At 38.0% G+C, this 18,894-nt stretch overlaps 1 protein-coding gene across 5 annotated transcripts in view; it reads right to left on the bottom strand.

Annotated features, from left to right (window-relative positions):
- Positions 1 to 596: 596 nt before the first annotated feature.
- cep63 (centrosomal protein 63) overlaps positions 597 to 18,894 on the bottom strand; it is a 30,714-nt gene continuing 12,416 nt past the window's right edge. For 4 of the 5 annotated variants that reach the window (XM_041792104.1, XM_041792103.1, XM_041792106.1 and 1 more), the window contains exons 9-15: positions 18,774 to 18,873; positions 18,475 to 18,672; positions 14,378 to 14,464; positions 14,060 to 14,247; positions 13,693 to 13,978; positions 10,679 to 10,871; positions 6,269 to 6,620 (exon numbers count right to left, since the gene is read on the bottom strand). In XM_041792104.1, the coding sequence (XP_041648038.1) occupies positions 6,460 to 6,620; positions 10,679 to 10,871; positions 13,693 to 13,978; positions 14,060 to 14,247; positions 14,378 to 14,464; positions 18,475 to 18,672; positions 18,774 to 18,873 (1,213 nt within the window). In that variant the 3' untranslated portion in view covers positions 6,269 to 6,459. Of the gene's footprint in view, positions 793 to 6,268; positions 6,621 to 10,678; positions 10,872 to 13,692; positions 13,979 to 14,059; positions 14,248 to 14,377; positions 14,465 to 18,474; positions 18,673 to 18,773; positions 18,874 to 18,894 lie in introns of those variants that run through there. The other variant, XM_041792107.1, reaches the window with a different exon arrangement.

Raw genomic sequence — 18,894 nt, 5'->3', positions numbered from 1 at the left:
GTAAGATTAATGTGGAAAAATATGGGAAAGAACTTTGGCTTGGGAGATGATTTATAAAATGAATAAAAGGGTAAAACATCCAAGGGGGTCAAGACTTTATACAAGCACTGTCATTCTCCCTTTCCCTCCATTCCAGCAAGAAGCGGGTCACCCTCCCCCTTGACATTAACGTACCAAACTAGGGATAGATCTAAGTGTGAAGGACAGTTTTTATTCTTTTGAATACATGTATAAAGAAAAAAAACATAACATGCTGAGTTTATAGTTGTTATTAAATTTTAGTTAAGATCAAACATTGCATGGAAAAATTCAGAGTAAGCCATATTTTAATCATGCATTAGTAAATATCAAATAATAAAATGAAAGTTTTAAGATGATGAAAATTGAGTAAAATATAGTGTAAAATTTCATCTGTGTTACATGTTTCTTCATCTGGCATATTTTAGTGTGGATAAATCAAAATAATTATTTAATTAATAATTCAGACAAGTACTCTAATGTTCTGAGGTAAGAAAAAAAATCACAGACAAGAAAACTTTGGTCAATGTCAGAATCGTCCTATAATCTGTAAAAGTTGGTTTTGAACACCATTTTTTTTTTTTCATATGTGCTATTTGTGAATGAAGTCCACTTTTTCATGGTGCACAACAAAAACCCTGTCCTGTCTTGGCCAACACAGTGGTAGCACTACAAATATGATACTGACCTATATTTGAATGCTGTCATTATGATTGTTTCTGGTGAATGCATAGGTCAGAGGGGAGATGGGTCAAACAGCATCACAAGAGGGCTCTGAAAAGAAGAAAACAACAAAACAAAGAAGAAATATGTCTTAATATGATTGGTTGTATCATGGCGCTCCGGTATATGGAACTCAGTGAAAGTTCAAGCAGAAGGTCTGTTCGTTATTCATCCATTAGACACCACTCATTTATATCTCTCCCTTATCCCAGTCTTTATCTCTTCCCGCTTTTGCCACAATTCTGCCACAACCTTGATTGACCAATCATCATGCACCTGTTATGTTTTAAATTGGTCATCCTCTCTCTCGTCCCTCTTTCAGTGTGGACGCTGGCAACCCTCCTCCACCCCAGCCACCTCCATTCAGTTTATCAGCATCTAGTCCAGATCCTCACAGGTATTCTGATCATCTCATCCCACATATCTGAATCTCCTCCTCCAAGCAAACCCACTGGTGTCCCGGTCCAGCTTTTCAGAAGTCTACTCCTCATCCAATCCTGCATCCCTCATCAACACCACCACCAGTGTCTAGACTCCATAGAGGGTATCTTAATGCTTCCGTCAGCCTCACTAACTTTTAAGTACATGAAGTTATCACAATGGAGGCTTATCGGCAAAGACAATGCAAATTTTCTTTTTCATCAAAATAAGTAAAGTAATAATTGTTATTCGTATTGAAGTCTCTCCTGATTGAAATGATGATACAAAGATAGGGAGCAATGCTATCTTATTTTTAGAAATCAGTACACAGGTAAGACAGTAGTTGCAAGACATATTCTTGAATATGTCATACAACAGGAGCATTTGTTGATCTTAACGTTCACTGCCTGACATTTGTCCAAGGGCAATCTGACCAAACTCTGGATACATTTGTTCAGTCTGATCCAGACTTTAGTTAAGTTGGCCTGATTCACCCTGAAGTTAATCCCTTATAATTTCTACGTTAATGTAAATGAATGAATAATTAAAAATTAATCACATTTTGTCAACACAGGAAAAATAGTCTCTGGCTGTTTGGTATTTAAAGGATATGGGCCCTTTTCACGTCATGTCTCGGCCTCCCCTGGACAGGGAATGACAACATAAGGTGTGCTCGGATCACAGATGACACGCATAAAAATGATTTCAGGGCCAAGCCCTCCTTTTCATAAACAATAAAAATGAGAAAATTACAGCACCAGAGGCAATTACAATCAAGTGACATAACTACTTGGCTATCTGCACACCAGTCCTACTTTAACCCAAGGAAAAGACAACAACTCCTCCACTCATGTTTACAGTTTCCGAAGACAAACATAGTGTAAGTGGGACATTGGCGTACATGCATGGATGCACACATTGTGTGTTAAAGGAATGAGTCTTTTCCTCTTGGCCTCTCTGGCACAGTTCCCTTTGGCACAGAGCGCCAAGCGGGCTGATAAGAACGCGCCCCTCTGTCTCTGCAGCATCCCAAGTATCCTGCAGAGATCATCCGGTGTCCCACTGCACAAGTCCATCCGCAACCTGCACCCACTGCCTCAACTCCACCCACTCAGACGAGACCAAGATGAGCAGAGAACAATGAGACGTTCCCATCAAAAAATGGGACATAGTTGGAGGTTAAAGTGGGACAAGGACACATGTGAAGCACGACTGGCATGTTTTCTGAGGCTCCACCATGGAATGTGCGACAAAGAAAGCATGCAGGCTGCAACAATTCTGGGAAAAGTCATCTTATCTTACTGAGGAAGTTCAGAAATTCATAGAACGATATCAATCACGTCCGCCTATGAGGGTGGTAGTCCATAACTTATAGGAGACATTTTTGAGCGACTGTGATAACATTTTTGGGCACAAAAACAAACTGAGGGCACCGTTGGGTAAATGTTTTGAACTGATTATCACCCTGAGAATCAGAGATATTTTTCCCTTCCCATGCCCAGGAATCTCCAAGCAGTTCCAGCCGAAGAAATCCCCGCCAAACAGCCATGCATTTGAGACTTCTGCTAAGATAAATCAGGCCTCTGCACACACAATCTATCCTCTTACTTTATTCCTGTGACAAGTTATGTCTGAACTCACAGATAAGGAAATTCCTCAAATGCCTCAGATATCTACAGCAAGATTAGCTGATAATGTGTTTCTGCATCAGAATGCATCAAGTTTGATTATTGTTATTTGTTAACTTGCCCTTGTGTAACCTCTCAGACGTCTGTTATGTGACAGAAAACATTCATCATGGTTTTAGATTGTAAAGAGGATATCTTTCAGCAGAAAGAATAGAAACAGGCCCCGAAGTCCTCGTTGATTAAGAAATAACTGAATATGCAGATTCTTTACTGTTGACCAGTCTGCAAAAGTACCAAAACAGCTCCCCCTAGAAGGAACTGAGCATGTTTATATAGAGTAACATTAAAGCACGGTGGTAGAAATGCTTTCCCTATGTTATACTGGAATTTAGCAGGTTGCATCTACATTTAAAGTACCTGGCTAATCACTGCAAACACCACTTTGTTATTGCTCTGTGAATGAAAAGACATTTCACAGTGAAATTCTGCATAGTAATTTGGTCTTTAAAAAGGTTTAACATATTTGATATCGATAACGTATGTCAGCCAACAGCTACTATTAGTTTCCAGTCACTTAATAGCAGAAGAAAGTGGTTCAACCTATTGTTACAAATTTATAACATCATACACGATAAACTCCAACATTAAATGCACTTGGACCTGACTCCAGAATACATAGTCAAATTTCAGATTAATACAAATTTTTCAGGGCACTATCAGCCTTGAGGTTATGACTGTGTGCCCCATGTACGAGGCTACAGTCCTCAAAGTGGGCAGCCCAGGTTTGAGTGCAGCATGTGGCTCCTTTCCCACATGTTGTTCCCCACTCTCTTTCCCTGGATTCTGACTCCATACACTGTCCTATCTCTACAATAAGACAAAAAAAGGTCGATATAAATGGAAAAAAAAAACCCAACATATGTTGTTAGCCATCAGCTACAGCCAAACAACTGCTAGGACACTTACCAGCTAAGTGGCCAAAAGCTGACTGTATGTTAGTGTTACTTCAAACAATGGGAAAGGTGTTGATTACTGTTCTACAAAATATTAGCAAGGATCTCTTCAAAAAATATTATCACATCTTTCAACTTAAAACATATAGGGTGACATCAGCTAAATTGGGCCATCAGGTAAAATGGGCCATTTAAGGTTTGAGCCTCCTAGCTCTTTAAATTTTAACAGCCAATGGCTGCAAATAATTTCAAATGTTGCCACATTTGAACTTGATACAAAACAATTGATTTGATTGGTCTGTGGTCTCTATGCTGGTCAGGGCACCACCTCACTTCCAGACTGCTGAGGAGAACTGTGAGGTGAGTGGCCTGGCAGACCAATCATACTTAAAAATTATAAGGTTGATAAATCGCTAAAAAACAGATTTACATATACAAAAAAGTATGTATAATGCATGTTGTGATAGCCTTCATCAGATATAATGCCAATTTTTTGCTTAGCTAACTTATTTTTTATGAAAAAGCATTTTTTGTTGGTGGCCAAATTTACCTGAATGTACTGAGATAAATTGGGCCATGCGTTTAAGCTAAAATGGGCCACCTTCAGAGTTGAGTTTTAGCAAATATTTTGATGGTTCCTCTTATTAAAGAGCATTAATATGTGAATATACAAATATGTTACAGCATATATTGCATACCTCTTCACATTTCCCTTCTATGTTATCCTTCCTGAATTACCATCAGGATTAATAAAGTACAGTCAATTCCATTCTATTCTATGTAGGTCCAGTGTGTGTGTGTGTTTTAGCTTTGGTGTAGGTTGCATTGTGAGTTATGCACACATATAAACACACACACACTTGACAGGAAAAGGTGAAAGAGGCATGATATTAGCCTATCCTAGAAGTGCTAATGGTAGCCTATATGTATGTATGTAACATGTGTATGTAAGTAACATAAAAGTATGATATTCCCAGATTATGGCAACAAGAAAGAACAGCAAAGAGAGGAGAGGAGGAGGCAGGAAGAGAGACAAAAGGAGAGGAAGAGAAAGGAACAGAGAGGAGAGGGAGAGAAAAGAAGAGAGAGGGAGAAAAAAGGAATGTTATATTGTGTTATATGTGTGTTAAAATTAAAGTTAATCTGATTGTTTTACCAGAAATGATTCTGTTTTGCTCTGTATTTTAAGCGGCTCATTTTAGCTGATCAGGTGGCCCATTTTACCTGAACACTGATCATCTCAAAAATGTGGGACAGCTGATGTTTCAAAAGCTTTCAGAGCTAAACAATTATATTTTATTACATCAGTTCAACTCAAAAATATTAAAAATAGTCCCTATTAATTATAAAAACAAAATCCAGTGTCATGCATTGCTTTTTCTTAGTTTCCTAAGCAATTAACCAAAAAGTGGCCCAATTTACCTGATGTCACCCTATTGTTAGCCATCAGCTAAAGTCAAACAACTGCTAACACTAACATTCAGCAACTGGCTAGCTAAAAATGGCCAAAAATCAAACAATAGTGGTGTGTGATGTTACTCAATATAATAGAAAAGGTGTAAATTCCTATGTTGTATAAGACTGGAATTAACATTCTGAAAAAACAACATTTTGAATTTAAAACAGCTCAACAATTGCTATAGCTAAAATTTATCTACATCCCGGCTAAGATGTGGCTAATGTTCATGTTACAATGTTACATTTCAAGTTAAAACATGTTTGGTTAGCTACTTAGCTTAGTTAGCAAGTGACTAGCTAAAAATATGCAAAATAGCAAATAATTCAAGTTTGACATATTTCCAAATGCAATGTTAAATTTCTTAAACCAGAATTAACTTCTGGGAATATGGTTACATATCTGAAGTTAAAACCACATAATTGATTAGCTACTAGGCTACTAGCTATAACTTAATAACTGCCAGCATTAGCATAGCTAATTGCTAGCTAAGATGTGGCTAAAAGCTAGTGTTGCTTTTAGTGGACTAGTGTTTAGATAGCAAAATGTGCATCATACATTATAAGCTAGGACATGACTTCATAAAGTTGGTCATACATTTTAAGATAAGCAATGTAGCCATTTGTTAGCCAACTGTTAATACCAATATTAAGTGACTAACTAGCTAAAAAACTGCCAAACAACAAATATTATTCAGTGTAGTATTAGCCCACTTAATTCACTGGGAAAGGTGTAATTTCCTAAGGCTGTAACTAAGTTCAAGGAATACTGTAATATATTTTAAATTAAAACCACATATTTGACAAGCCACTACTATCTAGCTTAACAACTGCCAGCTAGGATTTAGTTACTTGTTAGCTAAGATGTGTCTAAAAGTTAAATGGCTTTTAATCATACATTATATGCAATGAGTTCATAAAAAATTGAAATAGACAATCCTGATTCCAAAAAAGTTGGGACACTGTGAAAAAATGTCAAAAACAGAAAGCCAAATCTTTAAAAAACACATTTTATTCACAATAGAACAGTACCAACATATCAGAGGTTGAAACTGAGACATTTTTTACCATTTCATGAAAAAAATCAGCTCATTTTGAATTTGAGGTCTCTGGTCAGATGAGGAATGGGGAGTAATAAATGCATGATCCAGGTCCTTTACGCTGTCTCTTGCACCAATTTGTGTGTCTTCTGCTCTGCATTTTGTCATATTTGTTTGACCTCACATAAATGACTTTTGCTCTCTGAATTCCACCCGGGTCTCTCACTGGAATTCGGACGTCAAGAAGAGATCTTCTGCATATTTTCTCCCAGCAAATTCCAATTTTTCTTGTTGCCTGGAGTACATCACTGCATTGGCATCCAGAGACAGGAATGTAACTGTGAGCCAAAAAGGTGTCTGTCCTCCCTGCACATCTGTCATAACTGAGAAAATACCACATATGTACATGTCAGTCGAGACAGCAGGGAGGGAGAAGAGGCAGCTTATAGTGCAGCTCTCCTCATTTCCCCTGTGACTGCTCTCCCCTCAGCACCAACACCACCCACCCTGCAGAGGCCCTCTGCCGAGTCAAGTGCAGGAATGTGAGCACCATGCCAATGCTGTCATGAACCTTCCCCTGCGGCCCGCTTTGTCCTCATCATTAGGAAGCTGATGGAATGTTAATATCAACCATGTGGGGAAACAAAGAAAGGCCAGGGGGGAATAGTTATATTTTACTGCTCTCCTAATGAAGCACACACTGAAAGAATGGAAATAAAGTGGAAAAATCTGATGAAATACATGTTTTTACTGTCATACTTTTACAACAATAACACACAGGTTTTCCTTAGCTGTCTCTGAGTTCACTGACTTCTCACTCTGGTATTTGGTAGCCTATTACTAGCACTGTAAACACCAACAAACAGTACTAAGGAATTCAGCAAGCAAGGCATTCCTCTGGCTCTAAGTAGAGGGAGGTGAGAAGGATTTTTTTTATGTGTGCAGATTCTTCTGAAGGGGCCTCGTAAAAGGGAGGAGGAGAGATGGATCCAGGTCCAGGGAGAGTTCATACTGCTCTGTTTACGTAATCCTCCACAGGACGGCTTGCTTTAGGTTATAGGATCATTGAGTCAATATAATCTATTAGTTTAATGAAATAAATTAGTACAGATGTTGCGAGCGCAGTTACAAGTGCAACTCAGAGAGGAGGCATGTGTTCTTTCATCACCCTTATTTTTTGCTTTTAATGACTGCATTATGCTTTTAAAGTTGCAGGTCAGCAGTTTGATTTTGTACAATCTTGAATCCCACTTTTCACATAATACACTTCATCTTTCTAAGGAACGATTGTGCACAGTACCAATCATGTCATTCAGACTTTACATCCTCAGTTCTGCACAAGCTCTCTGCAAATTCTGTCCAATAATGATAATCAAAACCATGATTGCTTCTGTAAATATTGAAATTTAGCCTTTTTTTTAAACAATTGCTTTGTCTCTTTGTGTTGAAGTGAGATCAACGCAGGAAAGCTGGGCTGAGAATAGACCTGTATTTATGAGAATTTAGGCAGAGTAGACAGCATATACATCATTTTATTGGACAAGATCAGGATTGTAAAACTCTAAAGTCCAGCAGAGAGTGCCAGAAACTATAACTGCAAATGCCATTGCCATCCAAGGATAAAATATGTGAACTTTTTGCAAAAGGAATAAAGTCATGCGATCCAAAGAAGCAACCCTCTCTCTCTGTGCAGTCCAGAAGGTGTTTTCCCTTGCACAACTGACTTTAATACAGGTGAATTGAGGGCTAAATGCCCATCTCTGCATATTAGGGAGGTTATGTCTCGCCAATTGCAGCATTTTGAAGTTATAAAAAGATACTTTGTGAGTCTCTTTAAACATTTTAAGTATGAACTTTCACTATTGATATAAGTTCTACATTCCTAATGTCAGGTTGACGGCACACACAGGAAGCTCTTACATTTAAACACTAACGGCTCCTTAAATCAATTTGACGTTACTAATCCTGCTCATATGTGCAGGTGTTCATTTCAGTTCAAGGTGAACATTCTTAGTTGATGAACACTGGAAAGACATCCACACTGTACATACAGTGCCTGTCAAAAAAGTAGAAACACTTGTTACATGTGCTAACATACAAGGACCGTGCCCACAGGTAATGTTTATGTAAATTATTTCTTTCTTTCAGGAACAACCTATTGGTGCCATGAAATATAACCCCAATTTGTTCTGCACATACCACAAACACGATCTGTGCATTTCTTAACTGTTGTTTTGTTTTTTTTCTTTTAATGTATACAGAGGCTCACATCATTAAACACTGTATTAAGCATGTAGAGACAGAGCATTAAAAAGATGCAACTAATTACCTAACAGGTTGAGTTTGCGCATTGTTGTCATTTTTTCCTCTTGCTCTCTCTCTGCAGGAACTAAAACAGAAGCTATAATTTCAGTCCCACTCGTGTCTTTTGCCTCTATGACTACATTTGCTTTGATTTACATTGGGAGTAACGTCTTAATGATTTTTCTTTTTACTAAGGGTGTGATCATGTTCATATTTTAAAGATTTAAAGGGCAACTACTGCATGGAAATAGTACAGGCCAGCAGGCATAAAAAGACGGCGCTTTGTTTGGGGTTCCTACACAGCTTTGAAAATGAAATTTAAGACTTTTTAAGACCATTTTAAGACCTGAACTGAGAAAAAATAATACATTTTTGGAACAACAAATGTTCAAAAATGAAGGGCAGATAATATTTCTCAGTACATGGAACCAGGGCAAAATCCTCTGGTTTAATGTGATGTTTAAGCAATGCCCAATGATATAGGGCAGTGGTTCCCAAATGGCGTGCCTTGATGAAAGTGAAGGTGTGTCCTAGAACTTAGTTCAACAATATTTTGTTAATACAACTGTACAGTTCCACCTGTTAAAAAGGGTATTTTGCATGGATATGAACATGGTGGGCCTCAAGATTTTGTCTTGAAGTTTGAATCGAGAGCAAAGACATTTTTTAGCTATTAACACACAAACCTGGTGATTTCAGGCACATTTAGTTCCCCTATTCTTTCAGTATACTGTATAGTTAAATTCACTGTAACACATTCTAGCGGGTTTGTTATCCTGATTGTAAACAATGAATAATGATTACAACGGAGAGTTACACTTTTTTGTCATGAAAAGCCTGTAAAAACAAAGGAAAGCTGTACAAATTACCAAGTGGATGATAATTTGATAAAGACGTGTCTTTGTCAAAGTGCCGTCAAAATTTTAAGTCTCTTACTTGTAAAAACAAGACTTTTTAAGACTCTTCAAGGATCTGCAGAAATGCACTGTTAAAGTCCTTGTGATTGCTGCAACTGAACATCTTCAGGTGACAGATTACTGGGATGACAAACAAAACGTTTGAAGGGGTGTTTTTTGGGCATTGTCAAATAGTGAAAGCCTTTTCCATCGATTTTTGGTCATATTGGCACTTGCTTGCAGCCTGTAGACTTGACCAGCACACTGGAGCGAGAGTCTAAATATCTGATTCTTAGAAAAAACAAGAATTTGACAAAAGCCCTTAAATATTTACACTCTCCCCAAGAGGGTAAAAAAACCAAGATGGAAGCCACTGTCTTCTGAGAGAAACATATCAGCTTTGATTTTGACTGCCACCTCTTATGGAAGCACACCATGGAGCATGTCTGTCACCAACAAGCTTTTTTTACAACCCTGATTTAAAAAGTTGGGAGGTGATGCAAAGTATTTAATTAATCAGCTTTTGTCTCCACCTAATCTTTAAGATTATCGTACCTGCTGTAAAAACATGCCCTGCCTATTCACGGTTAAATACATCCATAATAAGCAGATAGAGAGGATTAACGTTAACAAAATTATAAATACATTTAGTAACAGGTTTAAAATAAAACCATTTTTGTTTTTGAATGATTGATGGTATTGAAAAGTAAGCTTCAACTAACTACATCTTTTTCACAAGAAAGGTGTGCAAGAGGGAATAAATCCCTCTACATTAATCCATCTATATTGGCAATGATTTGGTAGTTGAGTTTGCTAGTAGTTGAAAACAAAAGAATTCTCATTATTTGGGTGCCAAGGACTTACGTATTTGTTGTGTTAGTAGCCAATTATACTCTGGGATTTTTACTTGTTTAAAAATCAACCCTATACTTAATCAAAACTGACCTCACACAACCTGTCAAAGTTGGTGTTGTTATTTTGTCGTCTCACACTTCTCATGTCGACAGCTCAAGAAAATTTCTGAATTACACATACTTCTTTTAGCAGTGCTTATAAAACACTGGAGTAACCACAAAGTTATGTGCTGCCATGCTGTAAAAGTAGACTGTAGGAAAACAGAAGTCTCTTTAAGTTCAGTCAAATGAAGCATGCTAGAACTGCACTGCTGAGAACAAGACTGCAGCCTTTGGCACTGAAAATGTCACTTGTTCACTTTTATTCCCCCTTACTCCATCACTAACCCGTCTGTACTGAAGTCTGTGCAGCCTCAGGCTCTGAGTCAGCTGGTTGGTACTTTGACACTGTCTTCATGTTGTTCTCTGTCATATTCTGGATGTGAGAGTCCAATCTTTGGATCAGCTCATTGCATCGAATGTTCTCTTCTTCCATGAAGCGAGACACCATGCCGTCTGCTGGGGACACTGACATCAGATCCTGGGAGGAAGAATAACAAAATAGTCAGAATTAAGGTTGTCAAAATGTTTTTGATACTCCAATACCATTTGATACCAAATTTTAAGCTAGAAATTTTAATCATTCTATTAAAAAATACTATTAAAAAATGCCAAAGCTAAAACATCTAGCTAAATCATGAGACAGGTGCTATAATGAGGAATTAATTGTTTGAAAATTGCAAGCAAACTTCTTCATACTTTTTTGTTGCACTAAAACATCAGAAACCTACTCGTCCAACTACGCCCCAAGTTAGCAATTTCTAATTAATGAAACCACTGCTAATTTGTTAATATGACAAGAAACGTTTGACAACTTTTTCTAGTTAAAAACAATCTTTGATTATAAAAACTCTGAGGGAAAGTTTAGTTTTCATCAAGGAGACTGAAAAAGACTAAAATGTTAGTGCTTGACCGTTGGATTTTGAAAATACTTGACATTTCTCCAATGTGCATATAATCTATCAAAACCCAAAACCCAAGCAGAGATAAGCTAAGAGAGTGCACGTGTGTCTGTCTGTGCATGAGCAGTGTGACAGAGAGAGCATGGGCTGTTAGGTAGGTTGAATCTGTAACTCTGTAGTATTTGCATCAAATGAAGCCAAAATGCAGTACCAGGTTAAAAAGGACCCAGATCTGCATGCAGCTAGTAATAGAATTCAGGTTCATTATATTAGCTGCACCTGCAGGCAGTCTTTTTCATTATCTTTGCTCAAAGCAGCGTGGTCAACACATCCAAATTTTGTATCAAGTCATATTAGTTACAAATATTAATGGAATGTTGAAATGGCCTTTTATCTAAAGCTATATAAAAGACATATAAAAAACATGATGTGTTGAAACCTCACTTTAATAAAAGAAAATGTAGGTTTTGGTAAGAAATTTGAATCAATTTAGTTGTTTGGGATGCATGGTATTGGATTTTTGACAACATCCAAAATGCCGATTTTTCCAATTTAATTTTAGCTAATATACCAATAGTAATACAAATATATAGTATAAATGTAGTCTGAGGAATAAAGATAAGCAAAGAGTAACTGCTAAAATACATCAGATACGTGTTTGGTCTGTCTCCGCTCCAGCATGGTAACAGAGCAGATATGTTTTAGTTTTAGTCAATGAGAGAGCTTATACAAGCTCCGGTGCACTGGATCTCTGCTCTGGCAGAGCTCTGGCAGTCCGGAGCCCTCCGCAGCAGATACGCTGGACTTCTTTTTTTTTCTGCCAGATACCGAAGACCTGCACATAAATTCAGCATGGAGCAGAGCAACTGGGGCAGGAAGTGTCACAGAAACCAAATTAAAACATCTGGTTAAAAAACTTCAGTAGTTTCTACTCTCATGGCCAGGTGTGATTCTGAACTACAGTGAAACTCCTCAGTCTCCCGGGTCTTAGGGGTAAGACTTCAGCTGATATAGCTCTGTTAGTTGTGCTCAAACACAAATTTAACTGAACATACAGCCGACAGCAGTTAAAAATACTGGCAGAAATGTTGCCTGACAATACGAAATCTACTTCAGAGCTAATATCTGCTGATACTGATATCATCCTGATAACAATGTGCATCCTTAGCTGTCTCAGCTTTCTGCAAAATAATGGAAAAGTACTGAAATTCCATTAAAGACTTGGATTAGCAGAGTGAATCAAAATGGGTATTGTTACAATTCCCCCTAAGACACACAAAATGTATTTAAAAAAGGTGCTAGTAGGGGAAACTAACACAAACTTCACAAAAAAATGGAGTTGAAAAAAATGGGTCTTTGATTTGTAAAAGATGGCAGGGGATTATATTTCCACACTGCCAGCCACTAATTCTATCAAAGTGATAGATCAACTGAAATTTGAAACAAAACAAAAAAACAGGTGGAGTCACTAGATTAAAGGGTAATCAAAGTAAAGAAAATAGATATTTATGATTCCTCCCCCCACACACGCACATGATATACAGGCACTCAAATAAAAATTCCTTGCAAACTCAAAGTAAGCTAACTGATTTGTTAACTCCCTGACACACACAACCCAACTGAACTGAGCAACAACCTGGTCCCTGTAGTCTCCCAGACCAGATGATCAATAAAAGCCCTCACCTGGGAGCAACCATCACAGGTGTACACAACTGTAACAGGCCTTCATCTCAGTATTTTCATCAAATTATTTTGAATCAATTAAAGCAGCGATTGTGTATTTATATGAATATCTCACATTTAATTTTACAATTTGGCTTATTACTTATTTGAAGGAGAAAAACCCTTTAGACTAAAAGTCATGACTTACAAGTAATGTACAGACTAGACCAAACTTTAAAGGGTAAAATTTAAAATTCAGGGACGCATGGTATTGGATTTTTGCTTGTATCAGACATGCAAATATCCACAGCTGGTACCTATTGATACCAATATATAAAGACCTAAAACTCCAGTCCTTTAAACCAGGGGTCATCAACTACATTTGTAGTCGCTTGCAGGAATACGGACAAAATAAACCCCAAGTACCGAAAGAAAGCTTTATTCATTTCAGTTTGAACATAGAGCATAAATGAAACGTAACAGTAAATTTTAAATAGCTGCCAAAATTAACACTGATTTAAACAAGACAGTTTCCTTTATTTGGCACCTAGAGTTTCTGTTTTTGTTGCCCTGAAATCAAACCAGGTATTGATACCAGCTAAACTTTACTTGTATCACATCATAGTTTAAATTTCTGGTAACATTGTAAAAATGTTTGCTAAAAGGAAACAGCAGAAATAAACTACTCTCATGTTGGCTGTTAACAGATTGTGTATTTGTTCTCATGATAAGACTCACCATGGGAGGCGATGCTTTTTCTCTGGATGCTGAGTTTAGAGAGTCCTCAGAGCTGCAGCTTTGCCCTTCAGCAGCAGAATCATTTGGAGTGGGCACCAAGTTTCTCCTGAAGAGTCTTTGGTTTCTGCTGTTGGAGGAGGATGAAGAAGAGGAGGATGCTGATGAATGAGGCCTGCTGTCTCGATCCTGACTACAGTGTTGATCTCTGGGAGAAGGGGACATGGTGTTTAGCTGTTTGAAGAGTCTCTTTATCTCCACTTCGGATCGAGTCGCATTCTCTTCATTGCTAAAAATACAAACAAAGCCACATCAGTTTTTGATTGTACTGTAGATAAATGTCTGTGTCCTGCTTATCCTGGGTGGATACCTGTCCTGAGTGGGCTGTGGTTGGGAAGTGATGGCACGGCTGAGCTGGGCTTGTTCATTCCAGTTGGGGGCCTCATGTCGGGCATGCAGGTCAGCTAGCGCCTGCCTCAGCTGACGATTCTCTTGCTCCAGGCTGCTCAGAGAGGAAACGTAGCTCTCCCTCAGGGATGTAAGGGCGGAATCTCCCCTCTGAGGAGAGTTAAGTGAGGGAGATGTGTCATATTTAAGGACACTGAAGACAAAGTACTCCAAAAATGCTGTTTAACACAGGCTGTTAAACTGTAATAACCATAAAACAAGAATGTCAGAGCAGACAAACCTTTGGTGATTGAGACTCCAGTCTCTCCAGCTGCCCCTTTAGGTGCTGGTTCTCAGACTGTAAAGTCTCAAACTGGGTTTGAGTCATCTGTGAAGAAGAAAAATGTGATTTAGTTCATTCACCACTTAGCTGATGCATTGGCTCCAATGGGATTTTCATCAACCGCACAGAGCTGATCTCCGAAACTTTATCTTCTCTTAACTCTAAAAATAATTTTAAGGATAACTGGATGGAAGTCCTAAGCAGACATTCATCCAAACATTTTATTTTACTTTTAAGAAATGTAGATTGTTTTCTCAAGATCTTAACTTATCTTGTTATCTTGGGATAACAATGTCAGTTTTGTCACATGTTAATTTATTGAAAATAGATGTATAAAATTAACTCACTATCACAGGAAAACTGGTGTTTCAAGATAAGAACATAAAGAAATCCTGAGAAAATGGTTTAAACGCATTGATTGATTGAAACTGATTGAATTTGAATTATACATCCTCTTAGGACAGGTGTTCCCTTACTTTTTCAGCTCATGACCCACAGGAGAAGTTGGATATCGCCTTTGGACCCAAACTTAAAAAAAATGCATCATGTACTGTGATAAAATCTACATAATCGAAGCATAAAAAAATCTCCTGTGGCTGTTGTGCTTCAATATTCTTTTGTTGGACTACTAATTTATATCTCATTTGTAATTTAACAGCAGGTTTTAAATTTCATAGTAATGTAAAACTTTATGGTAACTATCATGGCCAATATAATTTGCCTTTTTTGATTTAAAAAATTCCAAAAATCTTATACGTCAAAGTGAACTCTTTTCTACAATTAATTTCAATTTTTTTAAAAATCTGTAAGGCAAAATAAGTGACCGCATAAATATTCACCACCTTTAAATTAACTGACATAATTCAACAGATGTTCATCCAGCTGGTGCTAGTACTCTCACAATTAGTAAAATGAGGATCACCTGAGTGCAGTAAATGTGTCTAAAGGGATAAAGACACCCGTGTCTGGAAGGTCTAGTCACTGGTTAATTTGTATTCCTGGCTGCCATTACACCATGACGACAAAAAAAAACACTCCAACTCAGAGAAGAGGAAACAGAAAAGTATAAGTCAGGGGATGGATACAAAAAAAATCCCAAGGCACTATACATCTCACAGAGTTCAGTTAAATCCATCATCAAGAAATGGAAGAAATATAGCACATGTGTAAATCTGCCTAGACCAGGCCATCCTCACAAACAAGAAGGAGACTAGTGAGAGAGGCCACCAAGACACCTATGACTACTCTGACGGAGTTACAAGCTTCAGCAGCTGAGATGGGAGAGACTCTGCACTGTTGCCCAGATTCTTCACCAGTCAAAGCTTTATGGGAGAAAACCACTCATATTAAATCTCGACTAGAGTCACCAAAAGTCATGTGGGAGACTCCATGGTTAAATGGAAGACAGTTCTTTTGTCTGATGACACCAAAATGGTACTTTTTTGGCCATCAGACAAGACGCTATGTTTGATGGACACCAAAGACTGCACATCACAACAAACACACTGTCCCAACTGTGAGGGACAGTGGTGGCATGATCATGCTGTGGGGATGCTTCTTGGCAGCCAGCCCTGGAAGGCTTATAAAGGTAGAGTGTAAAATGAATGCAGCAAAATATACAGAAGGAAGATCCTGGAGGACAATCTTATTCAGTTTGCAAGAGAACTACGGCTTGGGAGGAGGTTTATGTTCCAGCAAAACAATGGCCTGAAGCATACAGCGAAAGCTACACAGAAATGGTTTCTAGTGGGGGTATTATGCCTATTTCAAGGCTTTACACCATCTCTCTGATACCCACGTAGTAACATGGTACATGGTTTACAGCTCAAAAAACTCCTCATGTTTCTCACACAGGCGTCCTGAAAAACCCTTATTTTAACCTCCGTCTGAAACGCTTCGTTTTCGCTACTGTCTCTTTAACACCCCCCGGCTCCATGGACCTGCTTTCCTTCTACTGGCCGATTTTCCAGAGGCTGGCTGGTGGCAGGACTCAATGTTTTGTGCCTGCCCCCTCCAATGTGGCTAATGTTGTTATGCTAGTAGTTAAAAACTTTTAATGAACCAGTCCAACTGAGTAAAATATGGCAAATTTTGATATACGTCCGTACGTGTTAGACCTGGAGTCTGATCCTGGTAGTTTGGAGAGAGAGGGGAAGAAAATCAGCAGCAGCGAAGACTAGAGCAGGACATATCTGTTTGTTAAGTGTTTAATTACTGTGTTGCTAAATGGCTAAATGGCTAAAAGGCCTTGTGGAGGCGGTCTGTTCTGCTTTGCCGGCAGCATGGACGAACCAGTCAGGAGATCCTATTGTGATGACCTCATCAGTTTGCTGCATCGAAATCTCGTCTCAGGAGAATCTCGGAGAGATTTTCAACAAACCGTTTTCCTCAGTTCACACGCTAATTCCAAGATTACTGCCGCATACGTTTATCTTGTGGTTTGAAAATTTGCATACGTGAAGTATGGACACCCAACATTGTGACTTTACATTTATGTTTTAAAAATCGGAAAAGTATAATACCCCCTCTTTAAAGATAACAAGGTGAATGTTCTGGGGTGGCCAAGTCAAAGCTAAGAATTCAATCCAATAGAGAATTTGTGGCTGAAATTAAAATAGGCTGTTCATGTCTGATCCCTGTGCAACCTGACAGAGCTTGAGCAGTTTAGCAAAGAAGAATGGAATAAATTTTCAGTGTCCATATGTGCAAACCAGACTGAGACCTATCCACGCGGACTCAGTGCAGATTGCAGCTAAAAGGTACATCTACTAAATACTGATTTAAAAAGTGAATATTTATGCAGTCACCTACACATTACATATTTACATTTAATTAAAATTACTTTGTAGAAATCTGTTTTCACTTTGACATTTAATAGTTTTTTTTGCTGTTGTTTTGTAACAAAAAGCCAAATTATATTGGCCATGATTGATTAATAAAATCAATAAAATCATCCAAACATCCAAGGGGTGAATATTTTTTATAGGCACTGTATTTTGAGGTAGTGAGTGAGACTAAAAGCTCCTTACACAAAATGTGTAGAAAAAAAAGCTCCAATTCTATTTTAACTAGGTAAATGTTTTGAGCTTTTTTTGGCAAACCAATATCCATTGTCCCTAATCATAGCCCTGTGTTAAGGATAACTCTAACCCTTTCTTAAAGAGAACCATATTCAGTAAGTGTTATGCAAATTAGCATGTCATATCCTTTTAATATCTGTAGAAGTACCCAAATCAACTTTACAACCACTCTGAGTGCACAAGGTAAAACTACTGCTGTAACTACGTTTTTATTTAAGTATGTTAAAAAAAAAATTGCATTGGCTGGTGAGGGCATAACCTGAGTATGATGTACTAATCCAGTGAAGTAGAATGGAATGTGATATTTGCAGGACTGCACTGAATTCTAAATATCAGTGTTGCACAGTGAAAGATAAGAAATCACTGAAAATCACACGGATCCAATTTTCTGGACCAACAAGAGTGCCCAAAATAATAATTTTCAGGTGACTATGTTACTATTTAGATAGTACAGGTGTTTCTAAAAAATTAGTATATCATGAATAAGTCATGTCAATATCATGAAGCAAGGATTTTAAACTTTCATGGGCTGTAACCCGAAATCATCAAGATTAAAACCCAAAAAGTATTGTAATATTTCACTTTGTAATGATGAATCACAGTTTCATTTCTAGAATTAAATCACAAAAAAAAAAAAATCATGATAATCACATTTCCTGAGATGTACCTGTATGTCACTATCACTTTCTAAAGACTAAACCCTTTCTGGCTTTAACTGGAGATTTTTTATGTTCAAATGTCTGGATTTGAAGAAATAAAAGAAACTAGTGAAATCCATGCAAGCAGAGTAGAGGGTTGCAGTCATTTACATTTCTAATTTTTACACTCATCATTTCCCCCATGCATGGATTGCATAAAAATCAATCAGAAAATGTTTGTGCATACAAGCAAGTTGACTTTTACCTAGAGCCGACACTCAAAATCTTGGTACATTTTCATTAGCGATCATTTATACCAGTGACACCTGTGGCTTACTTTAAGCTCAGCTGATGTCTGCTCTGCTCGCTCCACCTCTTCTTGAAGCTGCTGCTTGATGCTGGATGAAGAGCTGTTCAGTGTGCTGATGGCCATGTCCCGTTGGTGCAGCTCAGAGGTCAGCTTGGACACTTCCTTCCTCATGCCCTCCAGCTCGCTGCTATGGGTCTGCTTGGCTCTTTGAAGCTCCTCTCTGAGCTGCAATGTGATTCAGGAGAAGAAACAATGCACGCTGTCATTGGGTAGTCTTTCACAAAAATAGTATGACCACAAGATACAAATATGAGCGTTCTTCTTACCTTTTTCATTTCAGCAACAGCTGAATCATGTTCTGCTTTGGTGCTTCTCAGTTCTTCTATCTTTGACTGGTTGGTCTTCTGCAGGCTCAGCCTCTCTACTCTAGGTAAATCATTAAAAACA

Source organism: Cheilinus undulatus, linkage group 7 (genome assembly GCF_018320785.1).
Source record: "Cheilinus undulatus linkage group 7, ASM1832078v1, whole genome shotgun sequence".
Classification (NCBI taxonomy): Eukaryota; Metazoa; Chordata; class Actinopteri; order Labriformes; family Labridae; genus Cheilinus; species Cheilinus undulatus.
Note: the sequence above shows the minus strand (reverse complement) of the source record. Positions and strands in the feature narration are given on the sequence as shown.